The sequence below is a fragment of the Caretta caretta genome, chromosome 1, assembly GCF_965140235.1.
Source record: "Caretta caretta isolate rCarCar2 chromosome 1, rCarCar1.hap1, whole genome shotgun sequence".
In the NCBI taxonomy this organism is placed as follows: Eukaryota; Metazoa; Chordata; order Testudines; family Cheloniidae; genus Caretta; species Caretta caretta.
Window position 1 is genome coordinate 49236623 of NC_134206.1, and position 23200 is coordinate 49259822.

The window sequence follows — 23200 nt, forward strand, 5'->3', positions numbered from 1 at the left end:
CGTGACAGCCACCACCTTCGTGGTCCAGCATGCCAGGCTATGCATGAGATGTCTTCAGGGCTGGCTCAACTCCAACTTCAAACCCAACAGACACACCTTAGGGATGCTGCTAACTCCTTCTCCCAATGTTCTAGCTTCCCTACACTGGTGGACAAGACCAGAAAACCTCTGCATGGGCATTCCCTTCCAGCAACGATCCCCAATGCTCATGCTCACCTCGGACGCTTCCCTAATCGGCTGGGGAGCACATCTAGGGGGACACAGGGCACGAGGCTGGTGGTCCGCATCAGAGACACGCCTACACATAAACCTCTTAGCGCTCAGAGTAGTGTGACGAGCATGCCTTCACTTTCTTCCCCTCATAAAGAACAAATCTATTCGGGTCTTAACAGACGACATAGCATGTATGTTTTACATCAACAGACAAGGGGGAGCCTGATCACATTCCCTGTGCATGGAAACCATCCGAATATGGAATTGGTGCACACAACATCAAATACAAATCGTTGCCTCATACCTACCCGGCTGCCACAATACTACTGCCGATGCACTCAGCACACACTTCTCAACAGAATACAAATGGGAACTGCACCCCGCAATACTTCAACAGCTCTTCTCCCTCTGGGGCACCCCATCAATAGACCTTCTTGCCACAACCCAGAATCAAAATTGTCGCCTGTTTTGCTCCAGAGTGGGACTCGGGACTGCATCCCTAGGAGACGCGTTCCTCATCCCGTGGAACAACTCTCTTGTACGCCTTCCCACCAATCCCTCTGCTACACAGTGTTCTTCAGAAGATCATAGACGATAATGCGCGGGTGATACTTATTGCCCTGGCTTGGCCTAGACAGTTGTGGTATCCTTACCTACTCCGCATGTCCTACCGTCATCCATGGACTCTCCCAGCATAAAACGATTTATCACGGGCCTACAAAATCTCTACCCTGAAATGTATCCAAGGGCAGCTACATGGAATCTTAACCTCATTCTTCACAGTCTCATGAAACCTCCATTCGAGCCTTTGGGTACCTCATCTCTTTTTTTTCATATGTCTATGAAGGTAGCTTTCTTAGTTGCAATAACATCAGCAAGTAGAATAGGTGAAATAAGCGCCCTGATAGCCTATCGTCCCTACGCAATGTTCTCCAAAGACAAAGTCACTCTGAGACCACATCCTAAATTTCTCCCTAAGGTGGTATCCACCTTCCACCTTAACCAACCAGTATACTTACCTGTTTTCTATCTTAAACCTCACGAGATTCCGCAAGAGGCAACTCTGCATACTCTTGACTTCAAGCGATCAATTGCCTTTTATTTAGACAGGACTAAGCCATTCTGTAAGTCCCCACGACTCTGTCTCCATTAATGAAAGATCAAAAGGTACGGCCATCTTTAAGCAACGTCTGTCCAAATGGATCTCTGACTGTATCAGATCCTCTTACCGTATTGAAAATATTCAACCACCCGAAGGCATTTGAACTCATTCCACTTGAGCTATGTCGACATCCGTTGCCTTCCTACATAACGTACCCATTTCTGACATCTGTAAAGCACCTACATGGTTACCTGAACACACGTTTGCCAAGCACTATGCTATCACGCAAGATACCACAACAGACACCATAGTAGGCCATACAGTACTCTCTACAGTACTCACTGCCGCATCTCCAGTGTCCCACCAACCATAGTGGGAACTGCTACACATTCACCTAGAGTGGAGCACCCACAGCGACAGCACTCGAAGAAGGGGAAGTTACTCACCTTGCAGTAACTGAAGTTCTTTGAGATGTGTGTCCCTGTGGGTGCTCCACTCCCTGCCCTCCTCCCCTCTACTTTGGAGTACTGATATTATTTCTCCACGGTAGAGAAGGAACTGAGGAGGGTGCGGGATGCATGCACTCAGGAAGATTCCAACGAGACGGGAGATACCAAGTGATCGTGTGTGTCCTGACCAGGCACTGTTACCGATCTTGGATCACCGGCGCCGGGACACACCGTCGATTAGAGTGGAGCACCCACAGGGACACACATTTCGAAGAACTTCAGTTACTGCAAGGTGAGTAACTTCCCCTTTTGGGAGCCAAAGAAGGCACAACTGAAAGGAGGAAAAGTATCTGACACTGCACCCCATATTCTTGACAGTGATATTTTGATATGATTATGGCATAATTGTAATGCATTTTGTGCAAGATGGGTTATGTGAAACGTCGGTGGAAGTTACGATTTGCTGAATATGATTATCCTCCTCGTCATTGTCCGTCGTCGGTCGTCTTTGTCGTCGTCTTGTTGTTGTTCTTGTTCTTCTTCTCGATTCCATTTTAGATGTGTGCGCGCCCACGTGCACAGTCATCAGCGATTTTTGCCTTATCTGTATTCTTAGGGTCAGCTGTAACTCATGTGTTGGTATATGAGATGCTGCCAATCCTACACCCTCTCAGTTCCTTCTTGCTGCTTGTGACAGTTGTTCGGAGCACCTGCATTAGTGGTTCTTTACAGCCCATTGTGTATCTTCTTTGCATATAGTTTGTAGGTACTTAATGGCAAACTAAGTGGTTAGGTTAGTTTGGTAGTTAGGAGTCCTGGCTTCAAACCATGCTCGTCATGTATCAGGCCAGTGCCTATTAGTGACCCCCACGACAGCTGTTTGAAGTGCTTGGGGGAGTCCCATAGAAAGGACAAGTCCAGAATCTGTAAGAACTTTCACCCTAGAACCCAAAAGGAGCAAGATATCTGCTTGAGGGCCCTCCTCATGGAGAATGCACTTCATCCTGCATTGGAGTCCTCCTGCTTGGACCCCACGCCAAGCATCTCGGCATCAGTGTGGAGCGTATCGCCAGCACCGGGCCTGGCCCAGCCTGGTTTCCCCTTGCTGGCGCTAAAGAAGTGGCAAAAGAAGAGCCCCCTGGCACTAGAAGGGAAAGGGACTTCGGGCCATGTGCCCGTCCTGGGGCTTCATGGGGGGGTACTGCTGAGGTTGGAAACACCCCTCCCCAGCCTGCCAGGGATCCGACTCCTCTTAGGGCTCTCATTGCCTGAAGTGGCCACGGTGGCCAAAGGAAAAGCAGGCCAAACGCACCAGGGTCTAGATTCGGCTAAGGCCCCAACACCTAAGGGCAAGCCGATCATGGGACTGCCCCCTTAGGGCAATGGAGCATCCTCGGTCCCTGGACTGCAGGCATAGATCTCTGTGGCCTAGGACCTCAGCACAGCATCTCCGGTTAGAAGACCCAGGTTCCCAACACTGTGCTCTTCCCCTGCAAGACATGGGACACTGGGGTCAAGGCACCAGTCCCCGTGCCACCAGTACCGGCAAGTTTCCTGCCAAAGATTGTCACGGCGCAGGTCACCTTTGCCCAGATGGTCTACTAGACCTTGGTCCCCACCTGGGTGGGATCGCTCTCTGTCATGGCACCAGTCTCCATCTCCCCGGTACTGCTTGTTGGGCAGGCACCGACCCTCGCTGGTTGCCGACCAGGGTCAGTGGGCAAAGTCAGGCCTCAGTGGCTCCGCCCTGGATGCTGGAAGGGCAATGGTTGGAGTTGGATTGGGACCCGCGAAATCCATGCAGTATCTGCAGGTATGGTGTGGCAGCAGGGACAGTGGCCTGCTCAATGGCCATACTGGAACCTGTGGGGTGTGCCTGTAATGCCAGTACCATATTCCCACCAATCCTCCCTGGCTGCCTCAGACAAACTGCCCTTGGCACTGCTGGCACCAGAGTCGGAACATGGTACCGAGTCAGACGCAGGGGCAGTGCCTTGGACTCCAGCACCTAAGGAGCCATCCCCAGAGAAGGAGGAGGAACCTGCCCCTCCCCCAGTGGAGCAATCATCGTCGTCTCCGGATAAAGCGGTGGCAGGTCCCTCCCACATGAGCTGTCCCCCTGATGACTTCAAGGAACACCAGGCTCTCCTTAAAAGGGTGGCTACCAACTTGAACTTAAAAAATGAGGAGGCCATGGAGGAGTCTGATGACCTCTTCAATGTTATATCCTCCTCTCACCCCAGCCCGGGTTGCACTATCTGTCCAATCAGGATTGCCAAATGGCTGTGACAGACCTTCTCCCGTTCAGCCTATGTCTAAGTTGGCAGAAAAGAAGTATTATGTCCTTGTAAAAGGGTTCAAATAGCTGTGTGTACACACTCCAGTAGCATCACTGCTCATGTCTGCTGTTAATGAAACGGACAGGTCAGGCCAAGTCAGTGGCACACTGAAAAACAAAGACGCTAAGAGACTGGACTTACTTGGCACAAAGATTTATTCAATGACGAGCCTGCAATTTTGGGTGTCTAACCACCAGGCCCTGTTAGGCAGGTACAATTTTAACCTGTGGGACTCCCTTGGTTTGCCTGGCCTGCCAAGCCTTCCTACCTCACATAAAAAGGAGGGCGGTCCAGGTCCTGACGGACACTACAGCACGTATATGTTCTATATCAACAAGCAGGGCAGAGCCAGATTGTCTGCTCTTTGCCGCAAAGCCCTCAGGCTCTGGGACTTCTGTCTCCAACATGACATGCGTCTCTTAGCCAGGCACCTTAGCTGGGCAACTCCCCTGGGCCAGGAACGGTTTGGCAGATCACCTCAGCAGGACCATCTTGTCTCCCCATGAACAGTCCCTCCATCCGGAGGTGGTCACCTTCATCTTCCAGAGGTGGGGGACTCCTCAGGTGGACCTGTTCGCATCCAGTCAGAACAGGAAATGCTGTGTTTTCTGCTCGATTTGGGGGGATCGTCAGGGACACCCTGTTGGACGCTTTTCTGCTTCAGTAGTCTGGGGCTCTGTTGTATGCCTTCCACCTTTTCCCCCACCCCCCAGTGCTATTGATTCACAGGGTCCTCATGAAGATCAAGCAGGACAGGGCGAAGAGGGGCCTTGCAGTGATGGCTTGGCTGCGCCAGCACTGGTTCAGCATGCCTCTGAACCTCTTGGGTGGCTGCTCCAGTGCAGCTACCACTCAGGCTGGACTTGCTGTCCCAAAACTACGGCAGTCTTCTGCATCTGAACCTGGAGGTACTGCACCTGACTGCGTGGCTACTGCGTGGTTAAGTGCAGAGGAGCAGGAGTGCTTGGCTGCTGTCCCACAGGTTCTGTTGGGCAGCAGAAAGCCCTCCACTAGGGCAACCTACCTGGCCAAATGGAAGCTGTTCTCCTGTTAGTTCTTGGATAAAGGCATTCAGCCTGAGCGGGCCTTCCATCTGCCACTCGAGGGTAGGTTGGTTTTTGACCAGAACATGACTACCAGGTTCCTCAAGGGCTTCGAGCACCTCTACCCGCACATCAGGGACCCCATTCCTCCGTGGGACCTGAATCTTGTGCTGTCATGGCTCATGGGACCCTTGGTTTCCTGCTGTCTCCTTCTCCTGTCCTGGAAGGTTGCGTTCTTTATTACAATAACATCTGCCTGCTGGGGCTCTGAGATTAGGGCACTTATCTCAGAACCACCCTATATGGTCATTTACAAAGACACTTTCCAGCTGCAGCTGCACCCGGCTTTCCTGCCCAAGGTGGTTTCACAGATTTATGTGGGCCAGGACATTTACTTACCTGTCTTTTTTCCAAAGCTGCGTAAGTCAGAGGAGGAGCATAGGTTGCATTTCATAGATGTCAGGAGGGCCTTAGCCTCCTGGCCTGGTGCCTATCCAGGACATCTGTACGGTGGCCACCTGGTCATCCATCCACACTTTCACATTCCACTACGCACTTATCCATCAGGCTAGGGGGGAACCCATCACAGTATCCATCCTACAGATTATCCTTGGACAAATGCCTGAGATACCTTTCCTTATCTCTGTCAGGACCAATAAAGTGACCTTCCAGCCCCCAATGCAATACCAATAAAGGCTGAAGGTTAGCAGTTGCTCTCAGTAGGCGGGTAATGTAAACCCCTCTTTCCCCCATACTTTTTCCTTTCAGAATTGGAGCAGAAGACTCAGTTTAGGGGAAAAAAGTCAAGCACTATCGTATCTAGGATTCACTGTGCAAAGGAGTGGAGGAAGAGGCTTCCACCTCATCCTTATATTTTTTTGTGGGAGATGGAAGGTGCATTAGAAAAGCAAGAAAAAAAATCTGAATAGAACAGGACTAGACTAGTTGGTTTGTCTTCATGGGAAGAAAGCTAGCTTTCTGAATTGGAGCCTGGTGCCCAAGAAAGAAATTCAGGACAAACTTTAATCTTGAATATTGTAGTTTGCTCTTACAGGTATATAGCTGCTATATGCTGCCCTAAAAATCATAGAGGAGTGTGGCCTCTTCAAAGGTCAAGAGCCTAGGCAAATATTCCAAGACACTTTATAATGATCACCAAAGTCAGACAGACCTTGTGAGCCTACCCAAAGCTGAAGTAGCACTTTCTTCCTTTGCAAAGGACAAAGCTATGCCTGTGAAAAGAGATTTTCTCTCCTGCATATGAGAATGCACAATAATTTCAAGGCAACCTATTCAGTTGTAAGGGACTCCTCATCCTGTGCTTAGCTGTAATGATCCTGACCTAGACAGGCTTCTATTGGACTCCATTCAGCTAACAGTCAAACTCCTACAGATTGTTCCTTTCTCCATATCTTGTGCCAGTGGCATTTGTATTGATTGCGTCCCTGACTTAAGCTTCTCAGGTAGGGGAGTGGAGTACAGCATAGCATCTTGCAGGTGCATGGTGGCTGCACTCTTGGAAGGCAGATTTGAAAAGCAACTGCTGTCCTTCTCAAAGTATTCAGGGGGAGAAACTAATTGATAAGCCAGTGGATATAAAGTAGTTGCTGACTCATTAGAAAAGAACAAGACACTCAAATCACCAAACAATCCAAAAAAGAAATGTAAGTCACATTTTAAATTATGAGTCCTGGGCCTCAAAATGCAACTAATGAGATCAGCCAAGTTTCAGCCCATGCTTCTGGTTATACTTTCTCTTACTTTCTTGAATAATTCATCTCTTTCTTTGGTGTTTATAGTCTTCAAATATTTTGAATTGTTTTACAATTCCTAGTTGTTTATCTTTTTATATGCAAGCATCATATTTGTGTCTAGGTGGAAGGATGGCTTTCAGCGCTGGAAACTTGGTTTGAAATCCTTTGTCACGAGTGAAAATATTTAATTTCATCCTAGTCTCTCACACTGTTTTTCATCCTAGTACCATAATCCAATTTAGCACAGTTCTGCATAGTTGTTACTGTGAGCTCTGGGAAAATCCAATACTTCAATAGTAGAAGAATTTCAGGTCAGGATTTAAGAGTATTGGCTGATCTATATGGAGAAACTTATGCTAGAGGCTTTCTGCACTTCACCTAGTTCTAAAAATGTTAATTCCTCACTTCTATGAGTTGCAAATTGAGATGAGAATGCAAAAAAAGTCAATTAATTTTGTTGTATATTTTTGGTGGTAGTGGTCATTCAAAACTAACGAACATTTAAATGTTGACAAATGGTGAACTTGGTTTAAATGCAAAATAGGAGAGAACTCAAGCTAATTCCCAGAATGAACACGAAGCATACTTGTGGCTCAGTTCATTTGAAGCCCAAGTAGTAGTTTATTAGTACATTAATAAATTACAGAAACTCAATCTTCTGTAACAAAAACAATTCCTCTTTGGAATTTGGAAGGGACTTGGTGGTGTGATAGCCCAAGCAACTGATTTCTTCTGGGCTAAGTAGGAAAGGAGATTCATTTTCCAATGGAAATTATATGAGTACATTAGAAACACACAGATTAAAATTATAATCTTCTGTTTCTAATGTGATTTCAAGTTTAGCTTCTCTGAAGGTCCTTCAAACATGCAAGAGAATTGCCATAAATCAGGTTGGTTTGGTATCTGGCCAGCCAGAAGAGATTTCTGATTTCGCCATATCTAAAAATATTATGATAATAAAATATCATAGTTGTTTTGAAGTATTTTATCAGTAAGTGCAAAGTGAGCCACTTAACAAGTAATCTATCTCTTAAGGCCTTAATCTTGTAGCACTAAAATCAGTGGGAATTTTGCCACTTACTTTAATGGGTGAAGGATCGAGCTTTAATTGCCATTTTGTTACATCCAGTGGCAGTTGCACTAATTAAAATAATTACATCTCCGTGATTCAAATAAGAAATTCTTATATAATGACTTAGATTCTTCAATTTAAAAATATCCCATAAAATAAATTGCATCATATGGAAAGTAGGTATTGGAATTTCATTCTAAATAATCAAAGGCCAAACATAATACATCTATTTTTCCCCTTCAAACAAGCGTTTTATTTAAATTGGACTAGTGACTGAATGTCTTCAACATATCTTATTGGGCTACTAGTTTTTCTTTCTGTCTGTCTATCTTCAGGGTAGGGACCATTTTTACTCCATGTTGATACAGGACCTGGCCCAGTTGGGCTCTGATTTTGATTGGGATCGCTTAGTCCTCCTGTAATAAAAATAGTATTAATTTGCATAAAGTCCTGGGTTAATGTATGATTGCATTAAAACGCAGTGCACTCTGCTTTAGTTGGTGGGTTGTCCTGGTGAGAAGCTTGTTTCAGCCTTTGTTTTAGAGGACAGAAACTTAAAATATCAAAAAGAAAATAAGGGGTGGGGGGAAGGTTCAGATGGGGGTTTGTCAACTTTGTCTGTATCACTCTAAATGTTTAAAGAAGAAATTATAAGCTTCCTAATAAAAGTTGACTGCTTTTGCTTTCTGGGTTTACCTGTGCATGGCTGATGCCATGGTTGATGCCATGGCTGATGCACAGGTAAACACCTCTTAGCTCAGTCGAATCAGTGAATTGTCTTTTTAGCGCAGTGGTTCTCAAACTTAATTGCAGTGCGCCCCCCCTTCTGACACCAAAAATAACTACCCAACAGGGGCACCAAAGCCTGACCCCGGCCGGGAAGGCCAAAGCCCAAGCCCCACCGCCCCAGAGGTGTGTGTGTTGGGGAGAAAAGATGAAGTCCAAGGGCTTCCTCAGCTTTGGCCCTGGGCAGTGGAGCTTGGGCTTCAGCCCCAGGCAGAGGGGCTTGGACTTAGGTTCGGCCGCAAGGTCCCAGCAAGTCGAACTCCAGCTCTGGCAGCCCCATTAAAATAGGGTCAGGACTCTCTTTTGTGACCTGACCCACAGTTTGAGAACGGCTGCTTTAGAGGCATATTAAACACTGTGCAAAAGCTGAGTGTTGGGTGGGTGGAGAAAGGGTAGAATTGCATGAGCTCTTGCCTTATTTTGAATGAAGACCTGTTTACCTAGAGAGTGTCACTTATATATTGATCTAATTTTTTTTGTAGATGGTTGTGAAAACATTCATGGATATGGACCAGGACTCTGAAGAAGAAAAGGAGCTGTATCTAAATCTTGCATTACATCTTGCTTCAGATTTTTTTCTCAAACACCCTGATAAAGATGTGCGCTTGCTGGTAGCATGTTGCCTTGCTGATATTTTCAGAATTTATGCTCCTGAAGCTCCATATACATCACCAGATAAACTGAAAGTAAGTTGAAATAAGCACGCACATGGAAAATGTATGTTTAATAAAAAAAAAAAAGGTGGTGGGAGAGTAAGGGCAGAACGAATGTATTTCACCCATTGCATCCCAAGCCAAATCATTTTATCTACTTCTGGTTCAACAAGTTTACTAGTTATTGTATAAATAAAAATAAATAAGTTACCTGAGAAATCCAAGGCTTTAACCTCATTATGGGGACACAGGTTCTGTCTGCACTGCAAATTTAGCTACTATAAAAGTCGGGAGATAACAGTGTTGTAATTAAATCTTCTACCTCAGTTATATTGTAGACTTAATAAATATAACTGGTGAGAAGCATAACTGTTGTAACTGTAGTCCCAACCTATGAAAGAGGCAAGATAGGTAAAGTAATATTTTTTATTGAACCAACTTCTGTTGGTGGAAGTTATAAGATTTCAAACTGCTTAGTCTGTGTAGCTTGAAAGCTTGTACCTTCCACCAGCAGAATTTGGTTCAATAAAAGATAATATCTCACCCACCTTATATCTCAGGCAGCCTCTGTTTCCATATGTAATATTTAAAGGCTCTTGGAATTATTAACTTTTTATATCTGTTTTCGAGATTAACTAGAATATCTACTCTGCTGTCCTTTTAGTAGTGTTGACAGGTCTTTAGCTTCCACAGGATCCTTCTGTGAGAGAGCAGCAAAATCCCCTCTACCAGCACTTCTAAAATAGTGATTTCTAGTGCTTTCAGTTAGCATTTTGGGGTATTTCAACACTGCACGGGATCTGTGGGACCCAGGCTTGTGGACTTGGTGTTTCTAAGCCTGCACTTATGTGCCCCGCTGCATTGTAAACCTGAGTTTACAGTTGCTGGACCTAGGTCTTAGCCATACTAACATGTCTACACTGCACTACGCAGATCTTCTGACTCTAGACCATTACTTGAAGTGCGTTCACACTGCAAAGTAACAGCTTGAACCTGAGTTGCAGCGGGACTCTGACCCACTCGTCTATCTAGGTTCTAAGTGCTTGCTGACTCAGTTGGACTGATTTGTGTGAACTGATAGGGGGGCTTGAGCTCAAACCAGAGTCAGAGACCAAGTTTAGTGTGCAGTGTAGATATGCTCTTGGAGGGGAGAGATTATTTTACTGAAGAAAGGTATGTTTGCAAATAGTTCAAATTATGGTGTTACTCTCCATCTAACTGAGAGAGTGATCTTTTCTGCTGAGAATTTGAAAGTTGCAAAGTTTTAAGAGTGACCTTACTCTACGTTACGTGAAATACCCATAGCCCAACTAGATGGAGATGGTTGATTAGGAAATGACAATTTAAACAAGCAGCTGCAGAGTAATCTTTTTGTTACAGAAACTTTTGTTTTATGGCAGTTTAGATGGATTTACTCTTTGTCATTTAAAAAAATTTACTCTCTCCCCAGGGCAGCCTGCACCCCAAACCTCTCTTCCCCAACCCCACTCCAGAGCCCTCACCCCCCCCCCCCCACATTCCAATCCTCTGACTCAGCCCTGAGCCCCTTCCTTTACCCCGAGCCCCGTATCCCCGGCTCCATCCCCGAGCCCACATCCCCAGCCAGAGCCCACATCCCAACCCTTGGACCCAGCCCCAAGCACCCTCCCACACTCTGAACCCCTTGGCCCCACCCCCGCCACACATCACCTCCATATTGGTGCCCATAACAAAATTCATTCTATGCATGCATGTAAAAAATTATAGGGAACACTGAACACCAGTCCTACCTTCTCCCCCCCTCCACCCAAACATACAAAAACAAACAACTTTTCACTACCCTCTCTGAATCTTGACTGATGGGTTGGGCTCTCTCTCCTTTTAAAATAGGCAACGGTGAAAATTAGTATTTAAAAAATGGTGGTGTCTTTTTGTTCATTGTCTTCTGCTCTTGGCTTTAACTTCTCTAGTCTTTTTGTTTGCAGATTTCAGAATTGTAAATTTCAGAGGTAAATTTGTAAGTGTATCAAAGACATGAAAAAAGAAAGGGCAGATAGTGGAGTCACTTTCTTATAAAACAGTGGTGCAGCAGACTGTTGCTGAGTATGACCTTACACAGGGTACAATCTGTACTGTTGAACAGCTGTCCCTTCAATTCACTAATCCTGGGGTGCCTTTTACACTGCTCTGCTGTGAGAACTACCACTCCTGGCCAGTTCACACACAGCCTCTAGCATGCAAAATCATTCCCAACTGAATTACATGAATGTTCTGGCCAGGCACTCATGATTTACATACAGGGCAACACCAGCAACTTCCCAGGACCTGAAATTCTCCTAGAAATGTGCATCTTGTACTGAACAGCTCTCTACTGAACAATATGAGCTCATATAAAGTCTGTCATTTCATCAGTGGAAAATTGTAGAATCATAGAACTGGAAGGGACCTTGAGAGGTCATCTCGTCCAGTCCCCTGCACTCATGGCAGGACTCTAGATATGCACAAACTTTTTCAAGTGGAGGTTCCCCAACACTTCAACCCAAACACACAGGTTTAGATAGAAGTTTTTTAAACTAATACCTAATGTAGCAAGCTAAATGGATTCAAAGCAAAGATTTTTATCTCATAATATGCTTACAGCAATCTGTATTGACTGAAAAGGCTCCCAGCCAGGACCCCTTCCCCAGTTCAATGATGCCTCCTTTGTCTTTCAAGCATTGTAGCTTCCATGAGTAGAGATGGGGGGAGACTAGGTGATTTGGAGGCCATTGTTTCTCCTTCTTATGCTCTTCTCCCCTCTTTGAGGATTATCTCCAGCTGTGGTTCAAGCAACAACTAATCTGCTTACATACCAACTCCCAACTGTTCCACTGTCAATATGTAAAGTTCTCGCTTACAACCTTCTTCTTGTCAAAGAATGGTCACTTACCTAGGTGATAGTTCATCTGATTATGCTGATACCTGGCTGAGGTGCTCATATGTTTTTGTCTCTGAAACACTGGTTTGTGCCTGTTTTTCTTAAACTTGGAGCATGTAGAATCTTATAACTTTACATGTGGTGTTGATAAACACATTTTACCAGGACAGTAATTTTCAATAGATCTTATACGGCATACTTTGTACAAAATTTATTGTAGTCCTGTAAAAATAGTAAATATAGGGTATAGTGTGTAACACTAAGACAGTTTATATTCATGAAATGAGTTCACAGGTGTCCTGGTTGCAGGACTAAGACTTTTTGATATAAACGACGGTGATAATTTCTTCATATTCATGGGGGAAAAAGGTAAGGGGAAGAATGCCTCTTTCTGGACCAGTGTTTTGTTTTCCAAGATCTTACTCCACCATTTTCCTCCTATATCTTTCTGCCTTTTAATCAGGCATACGTTGTTTTAGCCTGAAATTGAGTTTGGGCTTCAGGCTCTAAGGCCCACTCAGAGATTTGTTGCCCTGTTGCCTTGAGTCTCCCATGAAAGAATCTGATAGTGCAATTAATACAGTGTTGTCCTCAGGATCCACATAGAATATCCTGCAATTAGAATGTTGTGCACAACTTCTCTTGAGCAAAGGGGAGATTCATCTGAGGCGTGATCCCTACACTGTAAAAACGAGGCCATTTTAAGCTGTCCCATGCTGGGCAATGAGAACGTGACTGGCCCCAAATTAAAACAAGATTCACATGTCTTTCTGACAGATATGTTCTAGCTCAACCAGAAGTTATGGGTTCAATCCAAGAATCACTTGGTGAAATTCTGTATTTTGAGATGAGAAAATCGGACTTAAATGTCCATAGTTGTGCCTTCTGGCATTAAAATCCTATGATTCATAGAATCTCAGGGTTGGAAGGGACCTCAGGAGGTCATCTAGTCCAACCCCCTCCTCAGAGCAGGACCAATCCCCAATTTTTGCCCCAGAACCCTAAATGGCCCCCTCAAGGATTGAACTCACAACCCCGGGTTTAGCAGGCCAATACTCAAACCATTCCTTCTGGCCTTTTAAAATATATGAGCACAGTTAATGGCATTATAATTCCAATTATATGCCCTATGTAAATCAATATTTTCTGTCCTATTCCTTGGTATAGGTGGAGTCAGTAGTCCACCAGTTAAGGTTGTCTGACATTTGCCATTATAAGAGCCTATTTTCAGAGCTTTATAACTTTCAACTTTGACCATTTGGGCTGAAATTTTCCATGCTGGTTGTCTGACTCAGGCTGAAGTTATTGTATGAAAACTCCACCCAAAATGTTTCAGTTGTTCCTTAGAATGAGGCTAGAGAAAAATACATTGTTTTGTCATTTAAAAAAAATACTGGTGACATTTTGAGACGCTCTAGTGCCCCTATACTTTGGAGCAGGGACTTGAAACGTGGCAGGCAGGTGGCCTTTGTCTTTGATGTTCCTGTGAAAATTTGCCCTAATTTGGCTAAATTACTATAAGATTTTGAAAAATCTCAATTCGTACCTGTTTAGTTGAGACTGATTAGAGTTCAGCAGCTAAAATCTCCAAAGATTGTTTTCACTGAGCATGCTCCATCCTGTCACAACTGCTAGTGGAGGCTGCACATATGCCATCACCTCAGAGGGAGAGAATATCATTAGTCTTCTCACAGCTCCTGTATGTGCACGTGCACCATCTCTGTATAGTGACTGAATATGCTCCAGCCCAGGGCTTCAGAAGCAGTCAGACTTACCCTGTAATGGCTACTCTCAGCTGCTGCAGAATGGCGTGGTGTTGGGTACCAGAACTGAGAGTAGGGAGTCTGTCGTCTTCTGCTTGCAATGACCACTCCCTACTAGCCCCCACACAGTGCGGAGGGAAAAAGCTAACTGACTCAAAGGCAAGGGGGACAAAAGTTGGACTGTGAATGGGAGGGAAAGGAGTAGGTTGGGACAGGAAGCCTGGTGAAACTGGGATTGGAAGGGTGCGGAAAAAGAAACCAACTGTGGAGTTGGGGTGGAGACTGGAACTTGTTGGGCAAGAAGACTTGGAGCATATTGGGGAGGTATTGAGACTGGGGTAAAGGGGAGGCTAAGACTGAGGTAGGAGAGTGGGACTGAGAATCTTTGAGGGAAACAGGGCATTGGGAATCCTGAGATTAGATGAGGAGGTGGAAGTGACTGGGACTTCCTGGACCAGATGATGGTGCGGAAGACAGATCTGATGAGGAGCCAGATTGTGTCAGGGGTGTGGGGAGTACAGGAATTCGCTGGGCAAAGATATTGGGATAAGGAGAGGGGAGACTGAGGCAAGAAGTTGAGGTGGGAGACTGAGCCTGGATGAGGAGCTGGGAATGGAGGCAGGCACTGGGAGCTGGTGATGGTAGTGAAACGTTTGAGGCGGGGCAAGAACTGGAGGTTGGGTGTTAGAGAAGAGACCGATTGGGGAAGGAGCTGGAATTGGGGAACTGGGACTGGCTGGGCAAGGAGACTGATTAAAATGGGGTAGATTGGGACTCAGATGGGGAGCCCTGATGGGAATAGTAAGATTGGCTGGGCAAGGACTCTTGGATTAGGATGAGAAGCCTGAGGCGAGAACACTGGGGCTGGGACAAAGAGCCATGGTGATGAATAGACAAGACAGGGCCAGGGCAGAGGGATTCAAGTTTGGAAGGAATGGGCAGCAGAGTTTATGCCTACAAGAGCACACTCCCCTCTACAGCCTGGAATGAATGCCAAGATTCCTGAGTTTCACCGTTCCTCTGCCAGAAAATAGTTTTGAAACACACTAGCAGAGTGTGTGTGTCTCATCCTCATCTAGTACTGGTTCACACAGAGGGTGACTACTTACTGTTGCTTTCAGTTACTCCATTAGCTCAAGTGGCGGAGGTCTCTGCGGTGGATCTAAAAAATCCCTGCTGCTGACACAAGTGGGTGGGAGTTAATATGATGGAATGTGTTAGCTTTTTAAAAGTCTGGTAAATTTCTGTGTGTGTGTGTGTGTTAGTTAAAAGAACATTACAGAGGTTGCAAAGTCAAGCAGTCAAAATTAGGAAATGGTAGAGTTAAGATTGTCAGTTCATATGCGTTGTTAGTCCTTAATTACATGATCATATACTATTTTTCCACGGGACTCCAGCCTCATTCAGTATGCAGGATGGACCTGCTCTGGGAGTGAATCAGGGTTGTGTTGTTAAGGAGGCTATTGTCTGTAGGAACCTGTCTCATTTGTTGCGGAAGTTGGAAGGTCTGTAATGAATGAGGCAAGGGATTGTGGAAGGAGAAAAGACAGTCTTATGGTTAAGCCAATTTGGATGCTGCTCAGGAGAATTTAATTTTGTTCCCGTGTGATGAAGGGCAAGTCATTTACCAGACTTATCAGAGATCGTCAGCAATTGTTTTTTATTCTCATTCCCCTTGAGACTTTGGGGTCTGATTTGCTTAAGTGCTGAGGACTCAGCTGAAGTCAATGGAAGATGTGACTTGAACGTATACAATGCTAAGTACTCTGAAAAAATCAGATTCCAGGTCTCAAACTGGGCAATCAAAATTTAATGGATACTTTTGATCTTCTGTCTGTAAAATGGGAGTAATGTTTCTGCTTCACTTCACAGGGAGGTTGTGAATGTTTGTGAAGCATTCAAATATTATAGTGATGAGTTTCATAGAAAAGCCCATGAGGAAATTAATAGTTCTGTGTTCAGAAGAGGGTATAGTAAACAAGGTCTGGGGATATGCACTGAACAATGATGGGGGGAAAAAAAACTAGTGAGTAGCAGCTCATTAAATGAGTTCTGTCCATCTTGTGAACTGAATGAATCAGCGGCCTGTGGAAAACCTATTTTGTGATCATATAATGAGACAGTATCATAATGCATATTTACTATTCTGCATTAGGAAATGCCTGTGCAACCTTAACTCTTGAATGCTTTTCTTTATAACCTTAATGTTTTAATGTAGTTTGTGTAATATAGTCTCTGGTTGCCACTACACGCTGCATTGAAGTTCTCATTGAACTGTCTGTCCACAGTGGTGCCCAGAGGTTTTCTAAATAGTTAATTTAGAACCCAGCAATGTGTATGACTAGTTGAAGGTGCCAGGATCAACAAGAATGTGTGCTCTGCTGGAGAGAATCCCATAGGAAGATGTATTGAAAAGACTTGTGACTATTCATCTCCTCTCTAAATAGAGGTGTGTGTGGGATGTGTGTATAATAGAGGTGTACAAGAGATATTTTTTATTTGAGCCCAAGAACTCAATAAAATGGAAAAAAAATTAACCAGTTACATGGATACTGAGAATATTCAGGTTAGGTAGGATAAGGAAAGCCAACTGCCTTCACGAAGAAGCTTCTGTATGGACATGTTGTTCTATAACTGTCTACAATAGGGGAGTTTTTTATCTTCCTCTAAAGCATCTGGTCACTGTCTCAGAGAAGATACTGAACTACATGGGGCCATTGATCTGATTTTGTATACCAATTCCTGTGTTTCTGTGTACCAGTTCAGGTATTGCTATCTCCTGGCTATGATATGGAAACCATTGCTGTTTCTGCAGTCTTCTCTCCCAAGAGGAGGAATGTTGGGTTATCAGTATGTGTTTGCCAGATTATAGGTAAATCCTATAAATCTTTCATATGAAGAGCATGACCTTCAAAGTCGAAATGCTTTTCTGTTTGGGGTTGTAGGTAATCTCAGATGCTCTTTTTCTTGTTTGATCCTTTCAGTTTTGAGTACTTTAACTGATGAGCCTCAGCTTGTTTCTCTGGAAGGTCATCATGCAGCTGTTGTGGCTTAACACTTTCCTGTGGTAGGGATACATAATTTTTGAACCATTTGGAAAGAAATCCAGAAGTGTGTATTTTGGTGTAGAATCTGTGCAAATAAATTAATGTTCAGACCTGTTATCAGTGGACTAAAACTCAGCTTTAAACTACTAGAGCTGTATTATCCTGTCAGTCTCCAATATACCTCTACCCCTATATAACGTGACCCGATATAAAACGAATTCGGATATAAAGTGGTAAAGCAGTGCTCTGGGGGGCATCAGCATGTCTGGCTCCGACATGCTGCTCTGAGCGGCGTGTTAAGGGTGCTGGGCTGGGGCTGAGGGGTTGGATAAGGGGCAGAGGGTCTGGGGGGGGGCAGTCAGGGGACAAGGAGCAGAGGGGCTTAGATGGGGGCGGGGTCTTGGGAGGGGTGGTTAGGGGTGGGGGGGTCTCTGGAGGGAGTAGTCAGGGGCAAGGAGCGGGGGGGTTGGATGGGTCGGGGGTTCTGAGGGGTCAGTCGGGGCAGGAAGTAGGTGGGAGTCAGATAGGGGGCGGGGCCAGGCTGTGCCTCCCTACCTGGCCCTCCATACAATTTTGAACTCCGATGTGGCCCTCTGGCCAAAAAAATTTGCCCACCCCTGCATTAGGCATTCTCATCTCTTCCGCCTATTTTAATCTTGTTTCTAAATTGTGTGCAGTATAGACTAAGCTTCAGTTGTCTCACTAGTTGTATTTTGGAAACATTGTAACTGCACTGACATTTTCTAAACAATTTAAAAAAATGGTTAGCATTAATACAGAATTAAAATACCATTGGTGTGATGGCAAGTAGTTCACAGCCATGGAAATGAAAGGCATGGACAGTCCAAGAAAAATTGGAAGCTTTGGACAGACTGAAATCAGGAATGAGCCAAGTGAAGGTCTCAAAATAACTAGGAGTGGGGGAATCAACATTAAGAGGGTGGATCAAAGATGAGGAAAAATTACGATCAGTGCTAATTGAACTGGATGAAAATGAAGACCTGGAAAGGAAGTGCCTAAAAACTGCCCAGTAAAACCAACTAGATAGAGCAATATTTACATGGTTTACCCAAGAACGCTCCGATGGCACGCCAATTTCCTATGATATTATAAGGAAACAAGCGGAGAAATTGAAGAAGGATCTCTATTTTAGAAGCTCAGGCAAGGACGTTTCTGCACATCAAGGTAACGAATTTAAAGCTAGCTGTGGATGGCTTAATCGTTTTAAAAAACGTCATGGCATTCAACAAGTCGCAATTTCAGGAGAGACACGCTCCGCAGATATAAAAGCTTGCAATGAATACCCGCTAAAGTTATAAGAGATCATCATCGAGGGTGGCTATGCTTCGGAGCAAATCTATAACGCCGATGAAATCGGCTTATGTTACTGTATGCTACCGGAGAGAACACTTGCATCTAGGACCGAAGAACAAAAGGCCGAAGGTTTTAAGGTGATAAAAGAGAGAGTGACAGTACTTTTCTGCGTGAATAAAACTGGTACACATAAACTTAAACCTCTGTGCACAGGCAAATCCAGTTCACCTAGGGCTTTCCACCATAAGAACATGGATTCGCTTTCATTCATTTATCGCCATTCAAAAAAGCCTGGATGACATCGGATATTTTCGAGGAACGGTTTAAGAAATATTTTGTAGCAGCTGTCCGGAGCCATCTACGCAGACAACACGTGGAGCCAAAGGCAACTGTCCTGCCAACCCCGCCAGTTGAGACCTTAACCAGCAAAGATGGGAAGATAAAAGTGAGCTACCTTCTTAAGAACACGATGTCCAAAATACAGCCCCTCGATCAAGGCATTGTAGCCACATTTAAAATGAACTATTGTAAAGTCTTAGTAAAGAAAATAGTTGAGGACAACAGTAGCATAACGGATGTAATCAAGAAATTGAATTTGCTAGATGTATTTAACTTAGTCGAGACAGCCCGGCCAGGAATCGCTCTGTCAATGATAAAGAAATGTTGGCATCGTGGTCTCAGAAGTGCTTTAGTCACTGAAAGCGACGACAACCAAGATGAGGAAGAAAACAAAGATAAGAACAACTTTGAAGGTTTTACGGAAGAAGAGGCCATGGAGGCAGATAGAGTCTACAGGGAACTTATGGCTCAAACTCGGATAGCTGATGTTCAAGAGTGGATGGAGGTGGATGCTATGTGTCCAACCTATGAACGACTTACAGATGTAGATATAATTTCATAATGTTGCCCCTCAACAACCTGATGCCTCAGAAAATGTCTAACCCTGAGGATAGTGATGAAGAACTTTCGGAGCCACCGCCCAAAGCTGCAGATGAAGTTGTAGGGTTAGAGATTGATCTTAAGTGGCTAGACAGCCAGGATGGGGATAGACTGCTAATACTGCAGTTGAAATCCATAATTGACCTGGCAAAGAAGAGGGCTCTCAGTAGCATGAAGCAACAAAGTATAGTAAGTTCTTTTTAAATTAAAAGAATGTTAAGGGGTGCATGTTAAGAAAGCATCTTGTACCCCCAAAAAAGGTATTTACCATTTTATCAGTCTCTAAAACTTTATTACTTTACCTTTTTTAGCTTCATTTTAACCTTTTCTACTCCCATGTCCAAAATGTTTTCAAACTACAGTGTATTTAATAGTTAACAGTTCATATTACAGTACTTAGCCAACTATGTTATACACAGATTAAGTGACAAAGTGGCCCATGCTCCTATTTGCTAAAATACCAAAATCCTTTTTTACAACAATTTGTAAGGATGTGTAATTAGAAGCTTTTTCTGATACTTTATGTGAATGTTGCATTTTCTTAAGCATTACATGCAGACCAAACGATTGATGTATGATGAAACCTAGCCCACATGGTTGCATTTAGCAGTGTTTAGTACCGGTGTTAATACAGTGTATCTTTTAAGTAAGCTTATAAAATAATTGTTGTAATTAAAGAAAGAAGATACAATTTAACCATTGTAGAACAGAATTATTTACTGCATACACCGTGTTAGTTCTAACAAAAATGATTTGTCGACTATTAATAACAAATGCTCGAGGCCAAAGCAAATTCAATATAACGCGGTTTCACCTGTAATGCGGTAAGATTTTTTTGGCTCCCGAGGACCGCGTTATATCGGGGTAGAGGTGTCACTTGAAGAGTAGCTATATGGAACTTGCTGCACACGTTTATGGAGTATTAAGCTCTTGATGTTGATCTGAGGTCTGTTTTTTGGGATCATTTTTTCCTAATCCTGCTTTAATTGAACATTGAGGGCCACATTTAGGACAGTTTTTGTTTTCAGAGATGGATAGTTTCCAAGGCGGGAAGGGACCATTGTGATAATCTAGTATTCTTGCTATATAACACACCATAGAACTTCCCCCAAATTATTCCTTTTGAACATGTCTTCAATATAAATCAATATTGGATTTATTTATTTTTGAAGACTGGAGAGATCCCAGAGGACTGGAAAAGAGCAAATAGAGTACCTACAGTAGAACCTCAGTTACGAACACTTCGGGAATGGAGGTTGTTCTTAACTCTGAAATGTTTATAAATCTGAACAAAGGTGGTAGTTCTTTCAAAAGCGTACAACTGAACATTGACTTAAAACAGCTTTGAAACTTTACTACGCAGAAGAAAAATGTTGCTTTTAACCATCTTAATTTAAATGTAACAAGTACATTAAAAAATTTGACAAGGTAAGGAAATTGTTTAACTCCCTTTTTTTAATAGTTCAGATTTAACACACTACTGTACTGTATTTATTTTTTTCTCTCTGCTGCTGCTGCTTGATTGCATACTTCCAATTCGAAATGAGATGTGTGGTTGACTGGTCAGATTGTAACTGTGGTGTTCGTACTTCTGAGGTTCTACTGTATTTATAAAATGGAGAGTAAGGAGAAGCTAAATGAATTCTTTGTATCGGTCTTCACTGTAGAGTATGTGGGGGAAGATTACCATACCTGAGCCATTCTTTTTAGGGACAGATCTGAGGAACGGTCCCTGATTGAGGTGTCAATAAAGGAGGTTTTGGAACAAATTGCTAAATTTAACAGTACTAAGTCACCAGAACCAGATGGTTTTTATCCGAGAGTTCTGAAGTAACTCAAATATGAAATTGCAGTACTACTAACTGTGGTATGTAGTGTATCATTTAAATCAGTTTCTGTACCTGATAACTGGAGAATAGCTAATAGGACGCCACTTTTTTAAAAAGGCTCTAGAGATGATCCTGGAAATTACAAGCCAGTAACCCTAACTTGAGTACCATGCAAATGAGTTGAACTATAGTAAAGAACAGAATGATCAGAACATGGATGAACATGACTGTTGGGGAAGAGTCAACATGGCCTTCGTAAAGGGAATTTATACCTCACCAATAAACTAGAATTCTTTGGGAGGCGGGGGGATCAACCAACATGTGGACAAAGGTGATCCAATGGATATAATGTACTTGGACTTTCAGAAAGCCTTTGACAAGGTCCCTCACCAAAGGCGCTCTCTTAAGCAAAGTCAGCAGTCATGGGATAAGAAGGAAGGTCCTCTCATAGATCAGTAACTGGTTAAAAGATAGGAAACAAAGGTTAGGAATAAATAGTCAGTTTTAAGAATGAAGCGAGATAAATAGTAAGGTCTCCCTGGGATCTGTACCAGTAGTGTTGAGCATACTAATAAATGATCTAGAAAAAGGGGTAAACAGTGAGGTAGCAAAATTTGCAGATAGAAAATTATTCAAGATAGTGAAGTCCACAGGAGACTGTGAAGAATTGCAAAGAGTGAGTGGGCAACAAAAATGGCAGATGAAATTCAATGTTGATAAATGCCAAGTAATGCACATTGGAAAACATAATCCCAACTATACATACAAAATGATGGGATTTAAATTAGCTGTTACCGCTCAAGAAAGAGAACTTGGAGTCATTGTGGTTGGTTCTCTGAAAACATCTCCTCAATGTGCAATAGCAGTAAAAAAAAAGCTAACCACGATAGGAATCATTGAGAAAGGAATCAGTAAGACAGAAAATAACATAATGCTGCTGTATAAATCCAGGTATGCTCACACCATTAATATTGTGTGCAGTTCGGGTCACCGCCTCTCAAAGATAGATTAGATTTGGAAAAGGTACAGAGAAGGGCATCAAAAATGATTATGGGTATGCAACAGCTTCCGTGTGAGGAGAGATTAATAAGACTGGGACTTTTTAGCTTGGAGAATAGATGACTAAGAGGGATGTGATAAAGGTCTATAAAATCATTAATGGTTTAGAGAAAGTGAATAAGGAAGTGTTGTTTACTCCTTCACATCACACAAGAGCTGGGGTCACCCAATGAAATTAATAGGCAGCAGGTTTAAAACAAAGAAAAGCAAGTACTTCACATCATGCATCGTCAAGCTGTGGAGCTCTTTCCCAGGGGATGTTGTGAAGGCCAAAATTATAGCAAGGTTCAAAAAGGAATTAGATAAGTTAATGGAGGATAGGTCCATCAGTGGCTATTTGCCAAGATGGTAAGGGATTCAATTCCATGCTTTGGTTGTTGTTAGCCTCTGATTGCCAGAAGCTGGGAGTGGATGAGGGGGTGGATAACTTGATTGCCTGTTCATTTCATTCTCTGTGAAGCACCTGGCATTGGGCACGGTCGGAAGGGCTAGATGGACCATTGTTCTGACCCAGTATGGCTATCCTAATGTATGGAATTATAGAGCAGTCAGCTTAATTTAAGTACTCAGGAAGATTATGGAGCAAATAATCAAACAATCCATTTGTAAGCACTTAGAAGATGAGGTAAGTAACAGTCAACATGAATTTGTTGAGAAACTCACGTCAAACCAACCTAATATCCTTCTTTGACAGGGTAGCAAGCTTGGTGGATGGGAGAGAAGCAGTAGATATATCACATCTTGACTTCAGTAAGGCTTTTGGTGCAGTCTCACATGATCGTCTGCAGTCTCACATGATCGATAAGCAAAATAGGGAAATATAGACTAGACATATCTACTATAAGGTGGTGCATACTGGTTGGAAAACTGTGCGCAGCGGGGTTATCACTCGTTCACTGTCCAGCTAGAAAGGTATATCAGGTGGGGTTACGCTGAGATCTT

General features: G+C 43.6%; 1 protein-coding gene across 3 annotated transcripts in view; it reads left to right on the forward strand.

The window, feature by feature from the left end:
- The window catches only part of PDS5B (PDS5 cohesin associated factor B), a 266958-nt gene that overhangs the window by 51934 nt on the left and 191824 nt on the right, over positions 1-23200 (forward strand). For all 3 annotated transcript variants that reach the window (XM_048847181.2, XM_048847201.2, XM_075127882.1), the window contains exon 3: positions 9241-9444. In XM_048847181.2, the coding sequence (XP_048703138.1) occupies positions 9241-9444 (204 nt within the window). The remainder of the gene's footprint in view (positions 1-9240; positions 9445-23200) is intronic.